Below are 18,469 nucleotides of genomic sequence, written 5' to 3' on the forward strand. Positions count from 1 at the left end.
ACAGTCACTCCTCATTTCCAGCTTCCCCCATCTCTTGGCAACCACTAATTTGTTCTCTGTCTCTGTGGATTTGCCTGTCTAGATATTTCATGTAAATGTAATTATGTAATATGTAGCCTTTTGTGTCTGGCTTCTTTCACTTAGCATGATATTTTTAAGGTTCATCCTTATTTTAGCGTGTATGTATACTTCATTCCTTCTTTAAATTAATCGACTTTATTTTTTAAGGCAGTGTTAGGTTTACAGAAAAATTGAGCAGAAATTATAGAGGGTTTCCATATACTCTTTCCCTCACCCCTTCCCTCCACCCCTCCACAGTTTCCCCTATTAGTAATATCTTGCTTCCATGTGGTACATTTGTTATGATTGCTGAATCAATATTAATACATTATTATTAACTAAAGTCTATAGTTTATGTTAGGGTTCAGTCTCTGTGGTGTGCAGTTCTGTGGGTTTTGACAAATATATAGTGTTACTTGTCCACCATTACAGTATCAAATAGAACTGTCCTAAAACTGTGCTCCACCTATTCATCCTCCCCACAGAACCTCTCCCTGGAAGATGTTTTTACAGTTGCCTTTTTCAGAATGTATAGTTGTAATTATACAGTATACAATCCCTGGCAACCACTGATCTTTTTTTTTATTATTAAGGTATCACTGTATACATTATTATGAAGGTTTCACATGCAAAACACTGTGGATACTACATTCACCCATATTATCAAGTTCCCCCCCACCATACTCCATTGAAGTCACTGTCCATCAGCATAGTAAGATGCCACAGAGTCACTTCGTGTCTTCTCTGTGCTACCCTGTCTTCCCCATGACCCCCCCAACACCATGTGTACCAATCATAATACCTCTCAACCCCCTTCTACCTCCTGCCCACCTGCCCTCCCGATCCCTCTTCTTTGGTAACTGCTAGTTCCTTCTTGGAGTCTATGAGTCTGCTGCTGTTTTGTTCCTTCAGTTTTGCTTCGTTGTTATACTCCACAAATGAGGGAAATCATTTGATACTTGTCTTTCTCTGCCTAACTTATTTTACTGAGCATAATACCCTCTAGCTCCATCCATGTTGTTGCAAATGGTAGGATTTGTTTTCTTCTTATGGCTGAATAATATTCCTTTGTGTATATGTACAACACCTTCTTTACCCATTCATCTACTGATGGACACTTAGGTTGCTTCCATATTTTGGCTATTGTAAATAGTGCTGCGATAAACATAGGGGTGCATATGTCTTTTTGAATCTGAGATCTTGCTTTCTTTGGGTAAATTCCTAGAGTCGAATTCCTGGGTCAAATAGTATTTCTATTTTTAGTTTTTTGAGGAACCTCCATATTGCTTTCCACAATGGTTGAACTAGTTTACATTCCCACCAGCAGTGTAGGAGGGTTCCCCTTTCTGCGCATCCTGGCCAGCATTTGTTGTTCTTTGTCTTTTCTATGTTGGCCATCCTAACTGGTGTGAGGTAATCCCTCATTGTGATTTTAATTTTCATTTCCCTGATAATTAGTGATATGGAGCATCTTTTCATGTGCCTGTTGGCCATCTGATTTCTTCTTTGGAGAAGTGTCTGTTTATATCCTCTGCCCATTTTTTGATCAGGTTATTTGCTTTTTGGGTGTTGAGGCATGTGAGTTCTTTATTTATTTTGGATGTTAACCCCTTGTCGGATATGTTGTTTACAAACATATTCTCCCATACTGTAAGATGCCTTTTTGTTCTACTGATGGTGTCCTTTGCTTTTTAGTTTGATGTAGTCCCATTTGTTAATTTTTGCTTTTGTTTCTCTTGCCCGGGAAGATGTGTTCAAGAAAAAGTTGCTCATGTTTATATTCAAGAGATTTTTGCCTGTGTTTTCTTCCAAGAGTTTTATGGTTTCATGACTTACATTCAGGTCTTTGATCCATTTTGAGTTTACTTTTGTGTATGGAGTTAGACAATAATCCAGTTTCATTCTCTTACATAGCTATCTAGTTTTGCCAACCCCAGTTGTTGAAGAGGCTGTCATTTCCCATTGTATGTACATAGCTTCTTTATCATATATTAATTGACCATATATGTGTGGGTTTATATCTGGGCTGTCTAGTCTGTTCCATTGGTCTATGGGTCTGTTCCTAGGCCAGTACCAAATTGTCTTGATTACTGTGGCTTTGTGGTAGAGCTTGAAGTTGGGGAGTATAATTCCTCCAGCTTTATTCTACCTTCTCATGATTGCTTTGGCTATTCAGTGTCTTTTGTGGTTTCATATGAATTTTAGGACTATTTGCTCTAGTTCATTGAAGAATGCTGTTGGTATTTTGATAAGGATTGCATTGAGTCTGTAGATTGCTCTAGGCAGGATGGCCATTTTGACAATATTAATTCTTCCTATCCATGAGCATGGGATATATTCCCATTTATTGGTGTCTTCTTTTATATCTCTCATGAGTGTCTTGTAGTTTTCAGGGTATAGGTCTTTCGCCTCCTTGCTTAGGTTTATTCCTAGGTTTTTATTATTTTTGATGCAGTTGTGAATGGAATTGTTTTCCTGATTTCCTTTCCTGCTAGTTCATCATTAGTATATAGGAATGCAACAGATTTCTGTGTATTAATTTTGTATCCTGCAACTTTGCTGAATTCCGTTATTAGTTCTAGTAGTTTTTGGTGGATTCTTTAGGGTTTTTATGTACAACATAATGTCATCTGCAAACAATGACAGTTTAACTTCTTTCTTACCAATCTGAATGACTTTTATTTCTTTGTGTTGTCTGATTGCTGTGGCTAGGACCTCCACTATTATGTTGAATAAAAGTGGGGAAAGTGGGCATCCTTGTCTTGTTCCCAGTCTTAAATGAAAAGCTTTCAGCTTCTCACTGTTAAGTATGATGTTGGGTGTGGGTTTGTCATATATGGCCTTTATTATGTGGAGATACTTGCCCTCTATACCCATTTTGTTGAGAGTTTTTATCATGATTGGATGTTGAATTTTATTGAATGCTTTTTCAGCATCTATGGAGATGATCATATGGTTCCTGTCCTTTTTGTTGATGTGGTGGATGATGTTGATGGATTTTCAAATATTGTACCATCCTTGCATCCCTGGAATAAATCCTACTTGATCATGGTGGATGATCTTTTTGATATATTTTTTAAATTCAGTTTGCTAATATTTTGTTGAGTATTTTTGCATCTATGTTCATCAAGGATATTGGTCTGTAATTTTCTTTTTTTTGTGGTGTCTTTGTCTGGTTTTGGTAGTAGAGTGATGCTGGCCTCATAGTATGAGTTTACAAGTATTCCCTCCTCTTCTACTTTTTGGAAAACTTTAAGGAGGATGTGCATTAGGTCTTCACTGAATGTTTGATAAAATTCAGCAGTGAAGTCATGTGGTTCAGGGATTTTGTGCTTATGTAGTTTTTTTTTTTTACCAGTTCAATTTCATTGCTGGTAATTGGGCTGTTCAGATTTTCTGTTTCTTCCTGGGTTCATCTTGGAAGGTTGTGTTTTTCTAGAAAGTTATACATTTCTTGTAGGTTATCCAATTTGTTAGCATATAATTTTTCATAGTATTTCATAATAATTCTTTGTATTTCTGTGGTGTCCGTAATGATTTTTTTAAATTTTTATTTTATCTTTCAATTGAGGTATAATTGACAGATTAGTTTCAGGTATATACCATAATGATTGGCTATTTGCATACATAACAAAATGGTCACCGCAGTAAGTCTGGTTAACATCTGTTACCTTACATAGTCAAAAAAATTGTTTTTCTTATGATGAGAACTTTTAAGTTCTATTTTATTTGCAAGTTTGAGATATGCAATACAGTGTTATTAACTAATCACCATGCTGTATATCATTATCATTTTACCGTTGCCTTTTTCAAAATTTCCTATAGCTGGAATCATACAGTGTAACCTTTTCAGACTGACTACTTTTACTTAGCAATATGGATTTAAAATTCCTCTGTCTTTCCTTGTCTTAATCTTCCATGTCTTTCCATTTTTTTCTTATTTCTGATTAATACTCCACCGTGTGGGTGTACCATGGTTTGTTTATCTATTTATTTATTGAAGGATATTTCAGTTACTTCTGAATTTTGGCTATTATGAATAAAGCTGCTATAAATATTCCATTTATATGTATACACCTGTATGTGCAGGTATAGGTGCTATAAATATACAGGTGTGGACATATTTTTTTAACTCACCTGAGTAAATATCAAGGTTCATGATTGCATGATCATTTAGTAAGCTGTGTTTAACTTTATAAGACACTGCTAATCTATCTTACAAAGTGGCTCTATACATTTGCAGTAGCCAGCAATGAATGAGAGTTCCTATTGCTCCATTCTGTGGTCTGAATATTTGTGTGTCCCTGCAAACTCATATGTTGAAATTCTAAAACCTAATGTGGTGGTATTGAGAGGTGGGGCCTTTGGGGGATGATTAGGACATGAGGCAGAGCTCTCATAAAAGAGATTAATGACTTTACAAAAGAAGGATACTGTGAAAAGTAGGCAGTCTTTCACCAGAACTCAGCCATGCTGGCACCCTGATCTTGGATATCTTGTCTCCAGAACTATGAGAAATAAATGTTTTTTTGTAAGCTACCCAGTTTGTGGTATTTTGTTATAGCAACCCAAACAAAGACACATGACATTATCCACATTTGCAGTGTCAAAGAATTTTGGCCATTCTAATGTGTAGTGGTATCTCACTGTTTTAGTTTGCAGTTTCCTAATGACTTATGATATTGAGCATCTTTTCATATGTTTGTTTGTGATCTGCATATCTTCTTTGGTGAGGTATCTGTTCAAGTAGTTTTCCTGTTTTTTAATTGGGTTGTTTTGTTTTCTTATTGTTGAATTTTAATAGTTCTTTGTATATTATGGATACTAGTCCTTTTTCAGAAATATGTTTTGCATATATTTTCTCCCATTCTCTGTGTTGTCTTTTTATTCTCTTAACAGTGGCTTGGTGTCTTTTTTTTTTCATTGAGTTATGATTGATATACACTCTTATGAAGGTTTCACATGACAAGCAATGTGGTTACTACATTCACCCATATTATCAAGTCACCTCCCATACCCCATTGCAGTCACTGTCTATCAGTGCAGTAAGATGCCATAGAGTCACTACTTGTCTTCTTCCCCATGATCCCCACCACACCATGTGTACTAATCATAATACCCCTCAATCCCCTTCTCTCTCCCTCCCCATTTACCCTCTCCCACCATCCCCTTTGGTAACCACTAGTCCCTTTTTGGAGTCTGTGAGTCTGCTGCTGTTTTATTCCTTCAGTTTTGCTTCATTGTTATACTGTACAAATGTGTCTCAGTGTCTTTTGCAGAGAAGAAGTTTTAAATTTTAAAACTTCTCATTTTTTTCCATGGATCATGCTTTTAATGTATTAAAAACTTAGTGCCAAACCCAAGTTTACCTAGATTTTGTCTTGTGTTACCTCAGAAACTTTATACTTACGCCTTACATTTAGATCCATTTGAGTTAATTTTTGTGAAAGTTGTAAGGTATGTATCTAGATTTTTTTTTTCACATGTGGATATCCAGTTTTAGCATCATTTGTTGAATTTTTTTTTTCTACAACATTGGCTTTGCTCTTTTGTCAAAGATCAGTTTATTGTGTTTGGTGTAGGTTCATTTCTGGGTTCTCTATTTTATTCATTAGTCATTTGTCTTTTATTTCTCTTCCGACAAGCTGATTATTTTAGCTCTATACTAAGATTTGAAGTCAGGTAGTATCAATATTGTGTTGGCTAGCCTAGGTCTTTTGCTTTCCATATAAATTTAAAAATCAGTTTGGTGTATCTACAAAATAACTGCCTGGAACATCATTCCTTTTTAAGGCTGAGTGATATTCCATTGCATACACTAGAATATATATCACATTTTGTTTATCCATTTATCCATTGATGGACATTTGGGTTGTTTCCACTTTGCAGCTATTATGAATAAAGCTGCTATGAACATGGGTGTACATATATCTTTTAGAGTCCTTGTAGAGTCCTTGCTTTCAATTCTTCTGTATGTATACCCAAAAGTGGAATTGTTCTATTGTTTATTTTGCTCTAATCTTCATTTCTGAAATGATCTTTTATTTTTATTATTTCATGAGTTCTGCCTTCTCTATTTTCAGTAATCTTTCTGCCTTCTTTCTTTTCAGTAATCTTTCTGAATTTTTCTAATTCTAATTTGCATTTTTCAGCAATTCTCAAACTCAGGATTCCTTTACAGTCATAAATCTTATTGAGGACTTCAGAGCTTTTGTTAATGTGGGCTCTATCTACGTATAGTTACCATATTTGAAATTTAAACTGAGAAAAGTTTAAAATGTTTATTTATTAATTCATTAAAAGATAACCATAACATACCCATTACATGTTAACATAAGTAGTATTTGGGGGAAAAAAACTGTATTTTCCAAAACAAAAAAATGGTGAGGAAAGAGGCATTGTTTTATATATTTACAAATCTCTTCTATATCTTAATTGAAGATATTTAGATTCTCATCTCTGCTTCTGGATTAAGTCTGTTATGATATGTTGTTTTGGTTGAAATACATATGTTTAACAAATCATGCTTCATACAGATATGTAGTTGGAAAAAGTGAGGAGTATTTTCATACTCTTTTAAGAGAATTGTGGATATTCTTTGATGTGAAAATTGGGCAAGTGGGATCTTAAAGTTCAGTTGTATTTGGAATCCGAACCATATGAATGAAATTTTTGTACTATATTAAAATCCACTGCACATTTTGCATTTCAATGGGCTTTTTTTACCCATCCATGATTGTGTAACATCCAGCATTTGTCATATGAAAAATATTAACTCACCGAGTTATGTAGATCTTCCAAGTATTGACAAATTTCACTATATAACATTAAAAAATCCTATTTGTTAATAATACTACCAATATCATTAGAAAAGCTCTTCAAGTGTTGAGAAAATGTCAAGTTCATGGTAGCAGATACAAGTTTTCCAAAATTCCAATTTCTGCTTGGAATCTCAACTGTTATAATTGACAACAATTACTATCATTTATTTTCCTGAAGTGACAGACTCACTTTGTTTCTTTTCAAGAGAATGTCTGCCAAATATTAAGTATGGATAACTATAGTATGTGAGGTTTTTTCAAGTAAAAATTATGGTTCCATAATAAAGTAGCTAGGTAAGCCTGCGACTCAAAAATCACACAAGTGTTTTCCCTCAAGGCATCTGCCATACTTCAGTATGTAGCAGAAGTATTTAATGCATTCACACAATATAAAAAAGACATCTACTCAAGGGTTGAGATTTAATAAAGTTAACCATTTTTACTGCTTTTTCAAGGGCATTCTTAAGTAAAACTGACTTTTTAAAAAAAACTGGCAAGCATAAATGGTGAATAATACAATGACTAAGAATGAAGTTGATGCCATTGCCTTGATTCATGCTAAGGCTCGTGTAGTTTTTGCTTTTGCACCGTAAGTGAAAATGTCAAAACAGTGGAAAAGCTAATCACTATTTTAATATTACTATGAAAATAGTTTTTAAAAATTTTGATTTTGTGGGCTCCTGTACATGTCTCAGGGACCTCCAGCATTCTAAGGGACCACACTTTGAGAACTACTACCTTTTGTTATGATATCTTTTAGCTTGTTTTGAAATATTAAGTTACAATTTTCATTTGTTTTGCGGATGTATTTTTCTGAAGTTATTTCATTCTTTAGGGATGCTGTTTTGCTCTTTTCAGTGGTTCTTTATTTAAGTGCAGTAAGTTTTCCTATACTTTAAATGGGAAGGGTGGACCAGAATAGCTTTTCCATTTTCAAGATTTTGAAACTCTCTCTCCTGTTGTGTTCACAAAGCACTAAAAATAGGGCTTTATGTTTCCTAAAATCTGCCATCTTTGCTTCTCTCCCCCACTTGTCTTTGGAGCTCTTTCCTTTGAATCCATTGTCTCTGTCACACTTAGTGTAGATTTTATTTCCACTAATTTAAGTCCCTGGTGTGGGTCTTGTCTTGAAAGGGATCTTCAGTTTATTACTTTTTAGAGTTTACAGAGCCCAGAGTGCTCCAGCACCTTAAGATTTTATTTCATTTTAGTCCCCTGGCACTCACCTGCAAATTGGATCCTGCAGAACTTCCTTTCAGTTTTGATTGCTGTTTTCAGTTTGGCCTACCACACTTGGCCAGTAAGTTCTTTTTGGCAAGTTGAGATTTTCCTCTCTTAAGTGCTGTTGAAAGTCTAGTTCACTATTACACACACACACACACACACACACACACACACACACATATATTCTTTAAAACACACACAGACTTTTCCCTCACTTAATGTCTTGGAGATCTTTTCATATGAGCATCTACAAATCTACCTCATTCTTTTTAATAACCGCATGACAGTTAATACATATATAGTAGTCACTATGTATCAGTATTGTTCTAAGTTTTGTATATATATATATTCATTTAATCCTTACGGCACCTAATGAGTTTTGTTATTATCTCCATTTTACAGATAAGGAAACTGATGCACAGAGAGTTAAAGTTGACTTGTACAAGCTCACAGATCTAGTACTTTGTCTGTTGTATCAATGTACTGTTATTTTGTCCTACTAAATAACATTTAGTTCTACTCTTCTACTGATGGACCTTTTGACAGTTTTTCTCTTACTTTTCTTTCTCTTTTATAAAAACTATCCTAAAACCTTACTGCATTGATATCTTTGTGGTATATATTATATATCCTGACAAAATTTTGTGAATATTATCTATAGGGCTAAATCCAAGGTTTGGTATCACCGAATTAGATGATATTGCTGCCTTTAAAAGGAAGATCAGATCTTCTTATGGAGGGGCCTCTTATTCCTTCTAGGATGTGGGACCTTTCATAGATGGGATATGGGAAGAAGGAAGGGCTATTTTCACTGACTCTGCTGTTTATCCAAGAAGAGTTCATAATGTATCTACTGATGATCTCTTTTCAGAACTGGTGGAGTCTCTTTCATTGCAGGGATCTTATGCTGTAAAAATCCATTCCATTGGTGATGCCTTCAGAAATTTTAAAAACCTCAGATCCTTAGATTTATCAAGAAATTTGATCACTAGCCTAAAGGTAAGTTGTATATTCTGTGACCAGCCATATCAGCCAGTTTATATTTTTTATGGGAAGAAATAAGAGATAGATAATGTCATCCTAGGAAATACAGGATCTTCCTTTTTAATGTTTGCAAACTAAATTTTTATTTGTTGTAAAATTCTTTCAACTTTGCTCTATGTCTGAAAGTTTTTATTATAAAATATAGGGAAAAAATCCTTTTGTACTCAGGGAAAATTATATTAAACTGTCACAGCCTTGGAAAATAGTACAAATTTTAATATGTGTAAAAAAATATGAGGAGTACTTGCAAAAGTACAGATTCTTAGTCTCTGCTTAGACTGATAGAGATTCTGAGTTAGTTTACCTGGGGTGGGCTCAGGACAGACCCAAGGGATTCTGATGGTGTTGGTACATGGAACTCACATGGAGAAACACTGGTGTAGGTTGTTACTGTGGGCTTTTTCAAGGAGGAGGAGGAAATGGTAGTCTTGAAGACAAAGAAAAATTTCCAGGTCATGGTATAGGGGAGCAGAGGACAGTGCAGGAAAGACGAGCAGAGTGAGGCAGCAAACACATGAAGAGCTCTATGGATGTATGCACATAACACGGAGGTGGAAATCATTGTTGTCCGTGAAATATTTAATGTCTAGAACATCCAGTGCCCATGGGTTGAAGTGTTCTCACTCTTAGGCAACTAAATGGGAATTTCAATTCTTTCTTTCTCATGTTTAAGGATAGAAAGTAATAGATATATTTCCACCTTTATCTGTGAGATTCCTAGTCCTTACTAATGTACAGTTTCATAATGTGGTCTTTTCCTTGCAGGGTATCCAGTATTTATGTTCACTCCAAGACCTGAATTTATATTATAACAACATTCCTTCATTAGTGGAGGTGTCCCGCCTACAGCCTTTACCCTTCCTCAAAGAACTAGATTTGAGACTCAATCCTGTTGTCAGGAAAGATACAGATTATAGGCTTTTTGCTGTGTACACGCTACAAACTCTGGAGAAACTGGGTGAGACCCTCCTCCTCTGTTCCGTGCCCCAGAAGCTTATTTTAAACCAGCTGCCTCCTAACTTTTTGGATGTTGGCCTAGAGTGTGCACTGGCAGGAAATATTTGTTTATTAGTCAATATTTATGTAACTCTTTTGTGTTGGCAGGATGTATGACAAGTCCTTTTATTGTTTATTGAATGACAGTCTATGATTTTATCAGTTACTTCCAGCTTTAGTTTTCTTCAGCTGATGGTTTCACCACTACTTCCTTCCCAACAAAAAGTTTCCAGGTTGAGATTTATTTTTCCAGGTGCCCCAACTCTGCAACTGTATTAGCAAAAGAAAACTAATACAATTCTTTGGGTTTTAGCTGGTAAAGAACAGTAAATATTCCTCCAAATGAGGTCCTCTGTATTTATAGATTTATTGTTGAATATACATTTCTTATTGATACACACTTCGATTTCACATGCCCTGGGAAAGTTTCTGCATGGAAACAAAGTAAAGTCTTTCAGAAACTTTGGGCCATTTGGATTGTTTACTGCCCAAGCTCTACTCTCTGCTGGCATAGTTACTTAAACCTATGTGGCAGTTGTTGCTATGGTATACCTGTAGTCTCCCTGAGTTACTATTTGCTCCAGTGTCAACATAATAGCATTATTTTGTGACTTGTCTCTAACAAAAGATGAGACTGGTCTTTAGTTTTTACTCTGTGATATGGTTTTTACTCTGTGATCCGGTTTTCTGACCCACTGTTGTTTACTCCAAAAAAGAAACATGCTCAGACCACGGTTTTTCCCTTCAGATGAACGAGCTGTACGAGAAAGTGAAAGAAAAGCTGCTAAACTGCATTTTAGTCAGCTGGGCAACAGTGAAAATTTTCGTTTAGAGGTGGAAAAAAGGTAAGATGATTCTTTACAACACATTTCTTAGTTTGGTTCTGGACATAGAGAGTAGTGAATTCCTGCTTAACCTTCTTCATTTTCCAGCAGAAATCTCCACAAGTTCTAAGAATCCTCAGATCAGTACTAAAATCTGCTCAACATATTGAGATTTATCTGGGATGAGAATCTGGCCTTCAGAAGGAATGTTCCTGATTTCTTGAAATATTGGGTCTGCTTTGGATATAATTGTAAATCTCTAAAGTAGTTGTTCGAAATTTATAGATAGGGATACTATGAGATGACTTATTCTCATGAATTTTTACCAACCTTTTATTTGTGAAGTTATAAGTCACTACATGGTCTTTTCCTATTGAACTAGGAGAATTACATTACCATGGGCAAGGTTGTTAGAGATAAATGTGTTAAAGTATAAGGGAAACATTTTTCTACAAAACCCAAAGTAAGCAGACCTTGAAACTCTGAAGTATCTGAATTGTAGATTTTCCTAAAATCTTATCAAAGTAAGGAATTATATCTTCTACCTCAAAACTAATGCTTTAAAAAAATTGCTTTATTATTTTTTCAGAATAGAAGCCCATTACAAATAATATAAACAATACAGGTAAGTACAGTGAAAAAAGTTAAAATTACTCCATATACTGCCACCAGTGAGGTTTGGCATATACCCTTCCAGACATCTGTGTGTACCTATAGACACATATGAGGTTTTTTTCTGATTGTAAAGGTAAATACATGTTTATTGTGAAAATTTGCGAAGTTCAGAAAAAAAAACAAGAAGTAAAATAAGTAACTCATAATCCCACTACCTAGAAATAAACACTAATTATATTACGGTAAATATCATGCTCTTAGTCTTAGGTATATGTGTGTGTGTGTTTATATAATATATAACACATGTTAAGGACTAAATATATAAATATTAATAATAATATATAGTAATTTCCTTCCCATACATAACCAGTTCTAATCTGATAAAACATACCCCATAATATTAAATTGTTAAATATTAAATTATTAAATAATATTAAATTAAGCCATTTTTAATTTGACAAAACAGATCCCTACAATATTAAATATTCTTCACCAGAATGAGTTTTCTATTTATTTATTGCCTTTCTCCTCCACTAGAACATAAGCTCCATGAGAACAAGGACCTTGCTTTTCTTGTTTATTGCAGTACCCATAGTGCCTGGCACATATCAGGTGCTAAGAAATAATTTGTTGAATGATGAATAAAGTCAGTACTTGTTGGCCTGGGATCCTTCTCTTTTCCAGTGACTTTGCCTATCTTTGCTCTAATCCATTATATGTTTTATAAAGTAACCCTCAGAGAGCATCCTTACTTTCCTATTTTTTTTAGTTATCTATTTTTCCCTATTTTTCAGTCAGGTTTATTGAAGTTAATTTATAAGGTTAATTTGCATAGAGTGAAATTCACCCTGCTGTTCAAAATTTATAGTAGGAAGAAATGGAATGTTTCTAAAAAATTATTTCTATGTTATATTTTGTAAACTAATTTTTATTTTAAATTCATTGGGGTACCCTGTTTACTACAGAAATACACAGGTGCATCAGTATATTACTGAATACACTTTCTAGTAAGGCAAATAATTAGCACCATCATACTTTTATTTAGTTACATACAGTGATAGCAAAACCAGAGGTAAAATGTTACTCAAGGGCCCTGCATTAAATTAATATCTTACAAGCTCTCCAAAGTTTGGTGAAGAATTTTATTAGACCTTTCTGAGTCCCAGTTCCCCCAACCTATGAAATGGAGATAATAGATACTAAGGGACCTTTTATGATTAAATTAAATGGGGAATATAAAGTGCCTGGCTCATAGTCTAGGCTATCTATACTTATTCTACTTTCCAGTCTTACTGTACTGCATCAGTCATGTGCAAGCACTTGCCCTTCTTGTCTGTTTTTCCAAGTTATAGTTGTCTCCACTCTAATTCTTGGTTAGCAGAACCTTCCTTTCTGTTCCTAACTATGAGTTTTTTTAATTCAAAAGAAACTCTTACTCCCTCAGTCATTCAGACCTAAGTTTGTGTCAAGAAAACAAAGTATCTTAACTTCTGAATTTTCTGGCTTTTATACCTTAAAAGCCAACTATAGTGTTCTTCTATTTCATTATTCCCAGTAAAAATACTACAGCTTTTTAAAAAATGACTTTAACTGAAGTATTTGTGAAGTCAGTATGTTCTAGAGCATTTGAAAAAAATCTGATCACCATGAGTTAATGTTTTCTAAATAGTATTTACTGGTGATCTCAGAAGACTTCTTTGAGTTTTAAATAGATTATTCTATGTGGCAGCTCTAGGGAGAAGACAATGAAAAACTGTGGGACAGATGAGAGCTCTGCTTCAAAAGTCAAAGCTGATGTTGATAACAGGATTGAAACTGGTGAGTTTTCTCTCTCTGATTACAAAACGATTAAAACATCAGTTTTTTAAACCTTTCTGGCCAGTCTTAGGTAGGACGAAGACAAAAGTTGAAAAATAACAGAACTGAAGCAAGCACAAGATTTACTGGCTATGTTTTTCCTCTTTCCTCTCACTGCCAGAAGGGCTCTATTTATTGGGCAGGCCTAAACCAGAACCCATCAAAGTACAAGCTGTACTCGGAGAGTTCAATTTTCATTTACTACATCATTAGTACATCCTGAAAATTGCACTGCCAGTCCCAGGTCCCCTGAGCATTGCTGGGGTGATTGATTCAATAGCCAGAAACTCATGACTCATCTGCATCAGTGCAGCTTATACCCTGGGCCCTCTGGACTTCACTTTGAAACTCTGCAGCTGCAAAATCTCTTTTGTGCTATATTCCTCGGGAGTGTTGCCTGTAAACACTGTTGGTAATCCAGTGTGATTAAAGTGGTTATGCCACATTAATGATCATACCACAGGCTAGGAGAAAGTTTTCCACTAAAGAAATTGCATGTAGTGGACCCTATGGATTAACCTGGCACTCATCAGATGACCTTTTACTTGAGAAAACTTTCTGTGCCAAGGCCTCTCTCCCTTTGAGGGATCTATTGAATTATATACAAACTTTAAAAGTTGATCCCTAAAATCCCAACAATAGATTAAATAGATAGACTATGTAGTTTAGACATTAAAGATTTTCAGTTTATAACATATAGTATTTTATTTTCCTGACTTCTTATCTATCTTTGTGGATATTTATTGACAAATCATTTTCACAGTATTTCATAGTGAGGTATGATTTTTATTTTCCTTTCTTGGAAGTCTCAGTGCATTTAAGTCATGGAGTATAAATTGCTTTATTTCATTTTAAATGGCATTTTTAATATTTCAAGATTGATGACATTCTATGGTAATAATTTTGTGAAATGCTGAAAAGCATGAAGAACAACATTATAATCATTCATGACCTGTCCCTTAAAAAGAATCCCACTTAATAATTTGATATTCAGCCTTCCTGTCTTTTTTCTAGGTACAGATATTTATATATTCTTTTCCAGAAAGACAATGGTGCATTGAAGCATAATTTGCCTCTTTTAGTATGAGCTGAATTAAACTTCATTTATGTCATATTATGTTCTTAGCATACACAAAGATTAATTCCATAAATTAAAAATGTTTTAGTGTTCTCTACTGAGAACAAACTGCTTTACCAGACACAGGCCCATTTCTAAAGGTTGTTGAAAGCTCCAGCTGTTGCCTGTTTTCTTTTTTAATATAAAATTTATTTTGCTACTTTGAAACATTAAAGAGCTTTGCTTCCCACTGAAAATTGTGTTTGTGCTAAAGCCCTAGGGATGTTGCCTGTAAGTACTGTTGGTAATCCAAAATGACTAAAGTGGTTTTGCCAGGTTAATGGTTGTGCCACTGGCTTGGAGAAAGCTCACTGAAAAACAGTTCCCATTAGTTCAGTTCAAAGCAGTGTTTTCCCACCAGTCATTTAGAATGGGCAGGAAAACTCCACCGTCTTGGATCCTCATTCTTTTCTCCTAACCATGTAATCTGACTCCTTCAGAGGTTCCTCTGTCTTTTTCCATATGCCTAAAATAAGCATGGCCTATTTTAAATTTTTGAGGTTTGATAGTTCCTTTCTTCTTAGTGCTGCATAATATTTCATGGTCTGTGTCCATAGTCTATGTCTTCAGATTTCTTTCTCTACTGTTCCCTCTTCTTGATCTCACCTATTTGCACAGCTTGCTTTATTTCCTCCCTGGAGACAACTCTTAAGTCTATTGATTTAGCTTTGACAACCCATACCAGACTCTCTTGGTACCAGTTCCCCATTTCTGCTGGCCGGCAAATATAGGCTTGGAATCACCACTGGATAATTTTCCAGTCCTTCAAGCTAAACAAGTTAAAAAAACAAATGAACCTCTTTTCTTCTGCCCTGAACAGCTTTAATGGTTTCATCACTGTTAATATCACTTTCCCATTACTCAGGCTTGGAATCATAGTGGGATGTGATGCTTCTCCTTTCTTAAAGCCCAGCTGAATATTCATACTCTAGAATTATGATCCATAATTGTTGAGATTTCCTTTCCCTTTCCTAATGTCTCTTAACAGGCATGTTAATAGCTATTATTTACTGAATGTAAAACTCTGGGCCAAGCCCTGTGCGTTATCTCATTTAATCCTTACAACAGCCTTGAAGGTGGTTTTAATTATCTTTGTTTTTCATTTGGGAAACTGAGACCCAAAGAGGTGAAATAACTTGCCCACTTATACAGTAAGGGGCAGAGCTGGAATGCAAACTCACTAAAGTCTTCTTAACCATTACTTCATGCTGCTTCCCAGCCTCTTTCCTCAGTTCATTTGTACCTTCCTGTCAGATTAATTCTCTTAAAACTCAGCTGTGATGATTATACTTGCCTGCTCACCAATTTCCATGGCTCCCACTCATTACTAAATTAAGACCTGTTAATCTGATGTACAAGGATCCCCTCAAGTCTGGTTTCAGTTTATCTCTTCATTCTAACCTGAAACCTTATCTCCTATTTCTCAACTACAATGTCCATTGCTTCAATCAAACCAGACTACTCCCTCCTCCTCAGAAAGGTCTTCCTTTCTCCTTTCTCTGACCCTGTACTAATGCTGTCCCTTCTGCTGGGAATGCTTTAATTAAAATCCTGCTTTTATTTTATTACCCAATTCAAAATCATCCTTTTTGTGAAAGTTTTTTGTTTCCTCAACCAAAAAAAGTTTCCTTTTTTTGTAAATCCATGTAATGTATCTTTTGGTACATATCCTCTGGAAATAGAAAATGCAACCATTTCCTTATCACTTGCAGCATCATTAGGAAAATGAGATAAGCATGAAAGATTTAAGTAATACAATTCTAGGTAAGGTATATGAAAATATCAAATGAAGGATACAGATCAGTATTCCTCAAACTCAGGGTTGTGAACTCCTAGTCCAGGGATTCATCTCAGAGGCCCACAGGCAATGTGAGACCCTTTAATTTTGTGTTTTTGTTTGATGCAGTTATGAAAAATATTTAAAAGGTATAAAGGCAAAAAAGCTCTTTTGCATATTAGTCTGCTATTTAAAAAATACTTTTTTAAAGAGTACTTTCAGAACCACAGCAAAATAAAACAGAAAGTATAAAGAGTTCTATATACCTCCTGCCTCCACACACACACATGAGTCTCCCAGAGAAGTACTTTGCTTTACAGTTGATGAACCTACATTGACATGTTATTATCACCCAAAGTCCATAGTTTACAGTAGGGTCATTCTTAGTGTACATTTTATGGGTTTGACAAATGAGTAATGACATGTGTCTACCATTTTAGTATCATACAGAATAGTTTCACTGCCCTAATTATCCCTTCTTTGCCTTGAACCCTTGGTAACCACAGATCATTTTATTGTCTCCACAGTTTTTGTCTGCATGTATGTGTAGTAAAATACACAGAACATAAAATTTACCATGAAAAGATTGTCCACGTCACTTATGTTCAATTAAAACCACAATGAGATATCACCTCACACTGGTTAGAATAGCCACTACCCAAAAGGTAAAAAACAACAAATGCTGGCAAGAATGTGGAGAAGGAGGAATCCTCCTACACTGTTGGTAGTAAAGTAAATTGGTGCAACCTCTGTGCAGAGCAGTAAGGAGATTCCTCCAAAAACTAAAAATAGAAATACCATTTGACCCAGTAGTTCCACCCCTAGGAATTTACCCAAAGTAGACAAAATCCCTTATTTGAAAAAAAGATATATGCACCCTATGTTTATCATCGCACTATTTGCAATAGCCAAGATGTGGAAGCAACCTAAGTGTCCATCAATAGATGAATGGATAAAGAAGATGTGGTACATATACACAGTGGAATATTATTCTGCCGTAAGAAGAAATCTTGCCATTTGCAACAACATGGATGATGGATCTAGAGGGTATTATGTTCAGTGAAATAAGCCAGGCAGAGAAAGACAAATACCATATGATTTCACCTATTTGTGGAATATAAAAACAAAGCAAAACAGAAGGAACAAAACAGTAGTAGACTCACAGACACTTAGAAGTGACTAGTGGTTACCAAGGTGGGTGGTTAGGGTGGGTGCAGGGGGAGAAGGGGAGGGGGATAAAGGAGCACAATAATTTTCAATCACAGTATTACTTGATCACAGGGACTGTTGAACCATTGTGATTGTGATGTATATTTGAAACCAACATAAGATTGTATATTAACACTTTAATAAAAAAAGGAAAAAAATTTACCATCTTAACCATTTTAGTGTACAGTTCAGCAGTATTAAACACATTCATAATGTTGTGCAACCATCATTACCATCCATCCTCAGAACTCTTTTCATCTTATAAAACTGAAACTATACCCATTAAATGATAAGTCCCCCATTTCTCCTTTTCTGCAGGCCCTGGCAGCTATAATTCTATTTTCTGTCTCTATGATTTTGACTACTTTAAGTACCTCGTATAAGTAGAATCACAATATTTTTCTTTTTCTGACTGGCTTGTTTCACTTAGCATAATGTCCTCAAGTTTCATCCATGTTGTAGCATATTTCAGATTTTCTTTCCTTTTTAAGGGTGAATAATATTCCATTATATATATATATATGTATGTATATACACACACCACATTTTGCATATTCATTCATCTGTTGGTGGGCACTTGGGTTGCTTCCATGTTTTAGCTATTGTGAATAATGCTGCTATAAACATGGGTGTACAAATATGTCTTCAAGATCCTGCTTTCACTTCTTTGGGGTATATACCCAGAAGTGGAATTACTGGATCATATGATAATTTTAATTTTTTCAGGAACTTCCATACTGTTGTCAAAGCAGTTATACTATTTTACATTCCCACCAACAGTTGGACCAACAGTTCCTATTTCTGCATATCCTTGCTAATAACACTTGTTATTTTCTGTTTTTTTTTTTTTTATAGCAGCCACCTAATGCCTCTGAGGTGGTATCTCATGATTTGGATTTGAATTTTCCTAATGATCAGTGATGTT

General features: G+C 35.0%; 1 protein-coding gene across 1 annotated transcript in view; it reads left to right on the forward strand.

The window, feature by feature from the left end:
• LRRC36 (leucine rich repeat containing 36) overlaps nucleotides 1-18,469 on the forward strand; it is a 63,011-nt gene that overhangs the window by 9,596 nt on the left and 34,946 nt on the right. The window contains 4 exon segments of the mRNA XM_017649248.3: nucleotides 8,977-9,104; nucleotides 9,915-10,107; nucleotides 10,894-10,990; nucleotides 13,314-13,402. Coding sequence (XP_017504737.2) covers nucleotides 8,977-9,104; nucleotides 9,915-10,107; nucleotides 10,894-10,990; nucleotides 13,314-13,402 — 507 coding nt within the window.

This window comes from Manis javanica, chromosome 17, assembly GCF_040802235.1.
Source record: "Manis javanica isolate MJ-LG chromosome 17, MJ_LKY, whole genome shotgun sequence".
NCBI classification, from domain to species: Eukaryota; Metazoa; Chordata; class Mammalia; order Pholidota; family Manidae; genus Manis; species Manis javanica.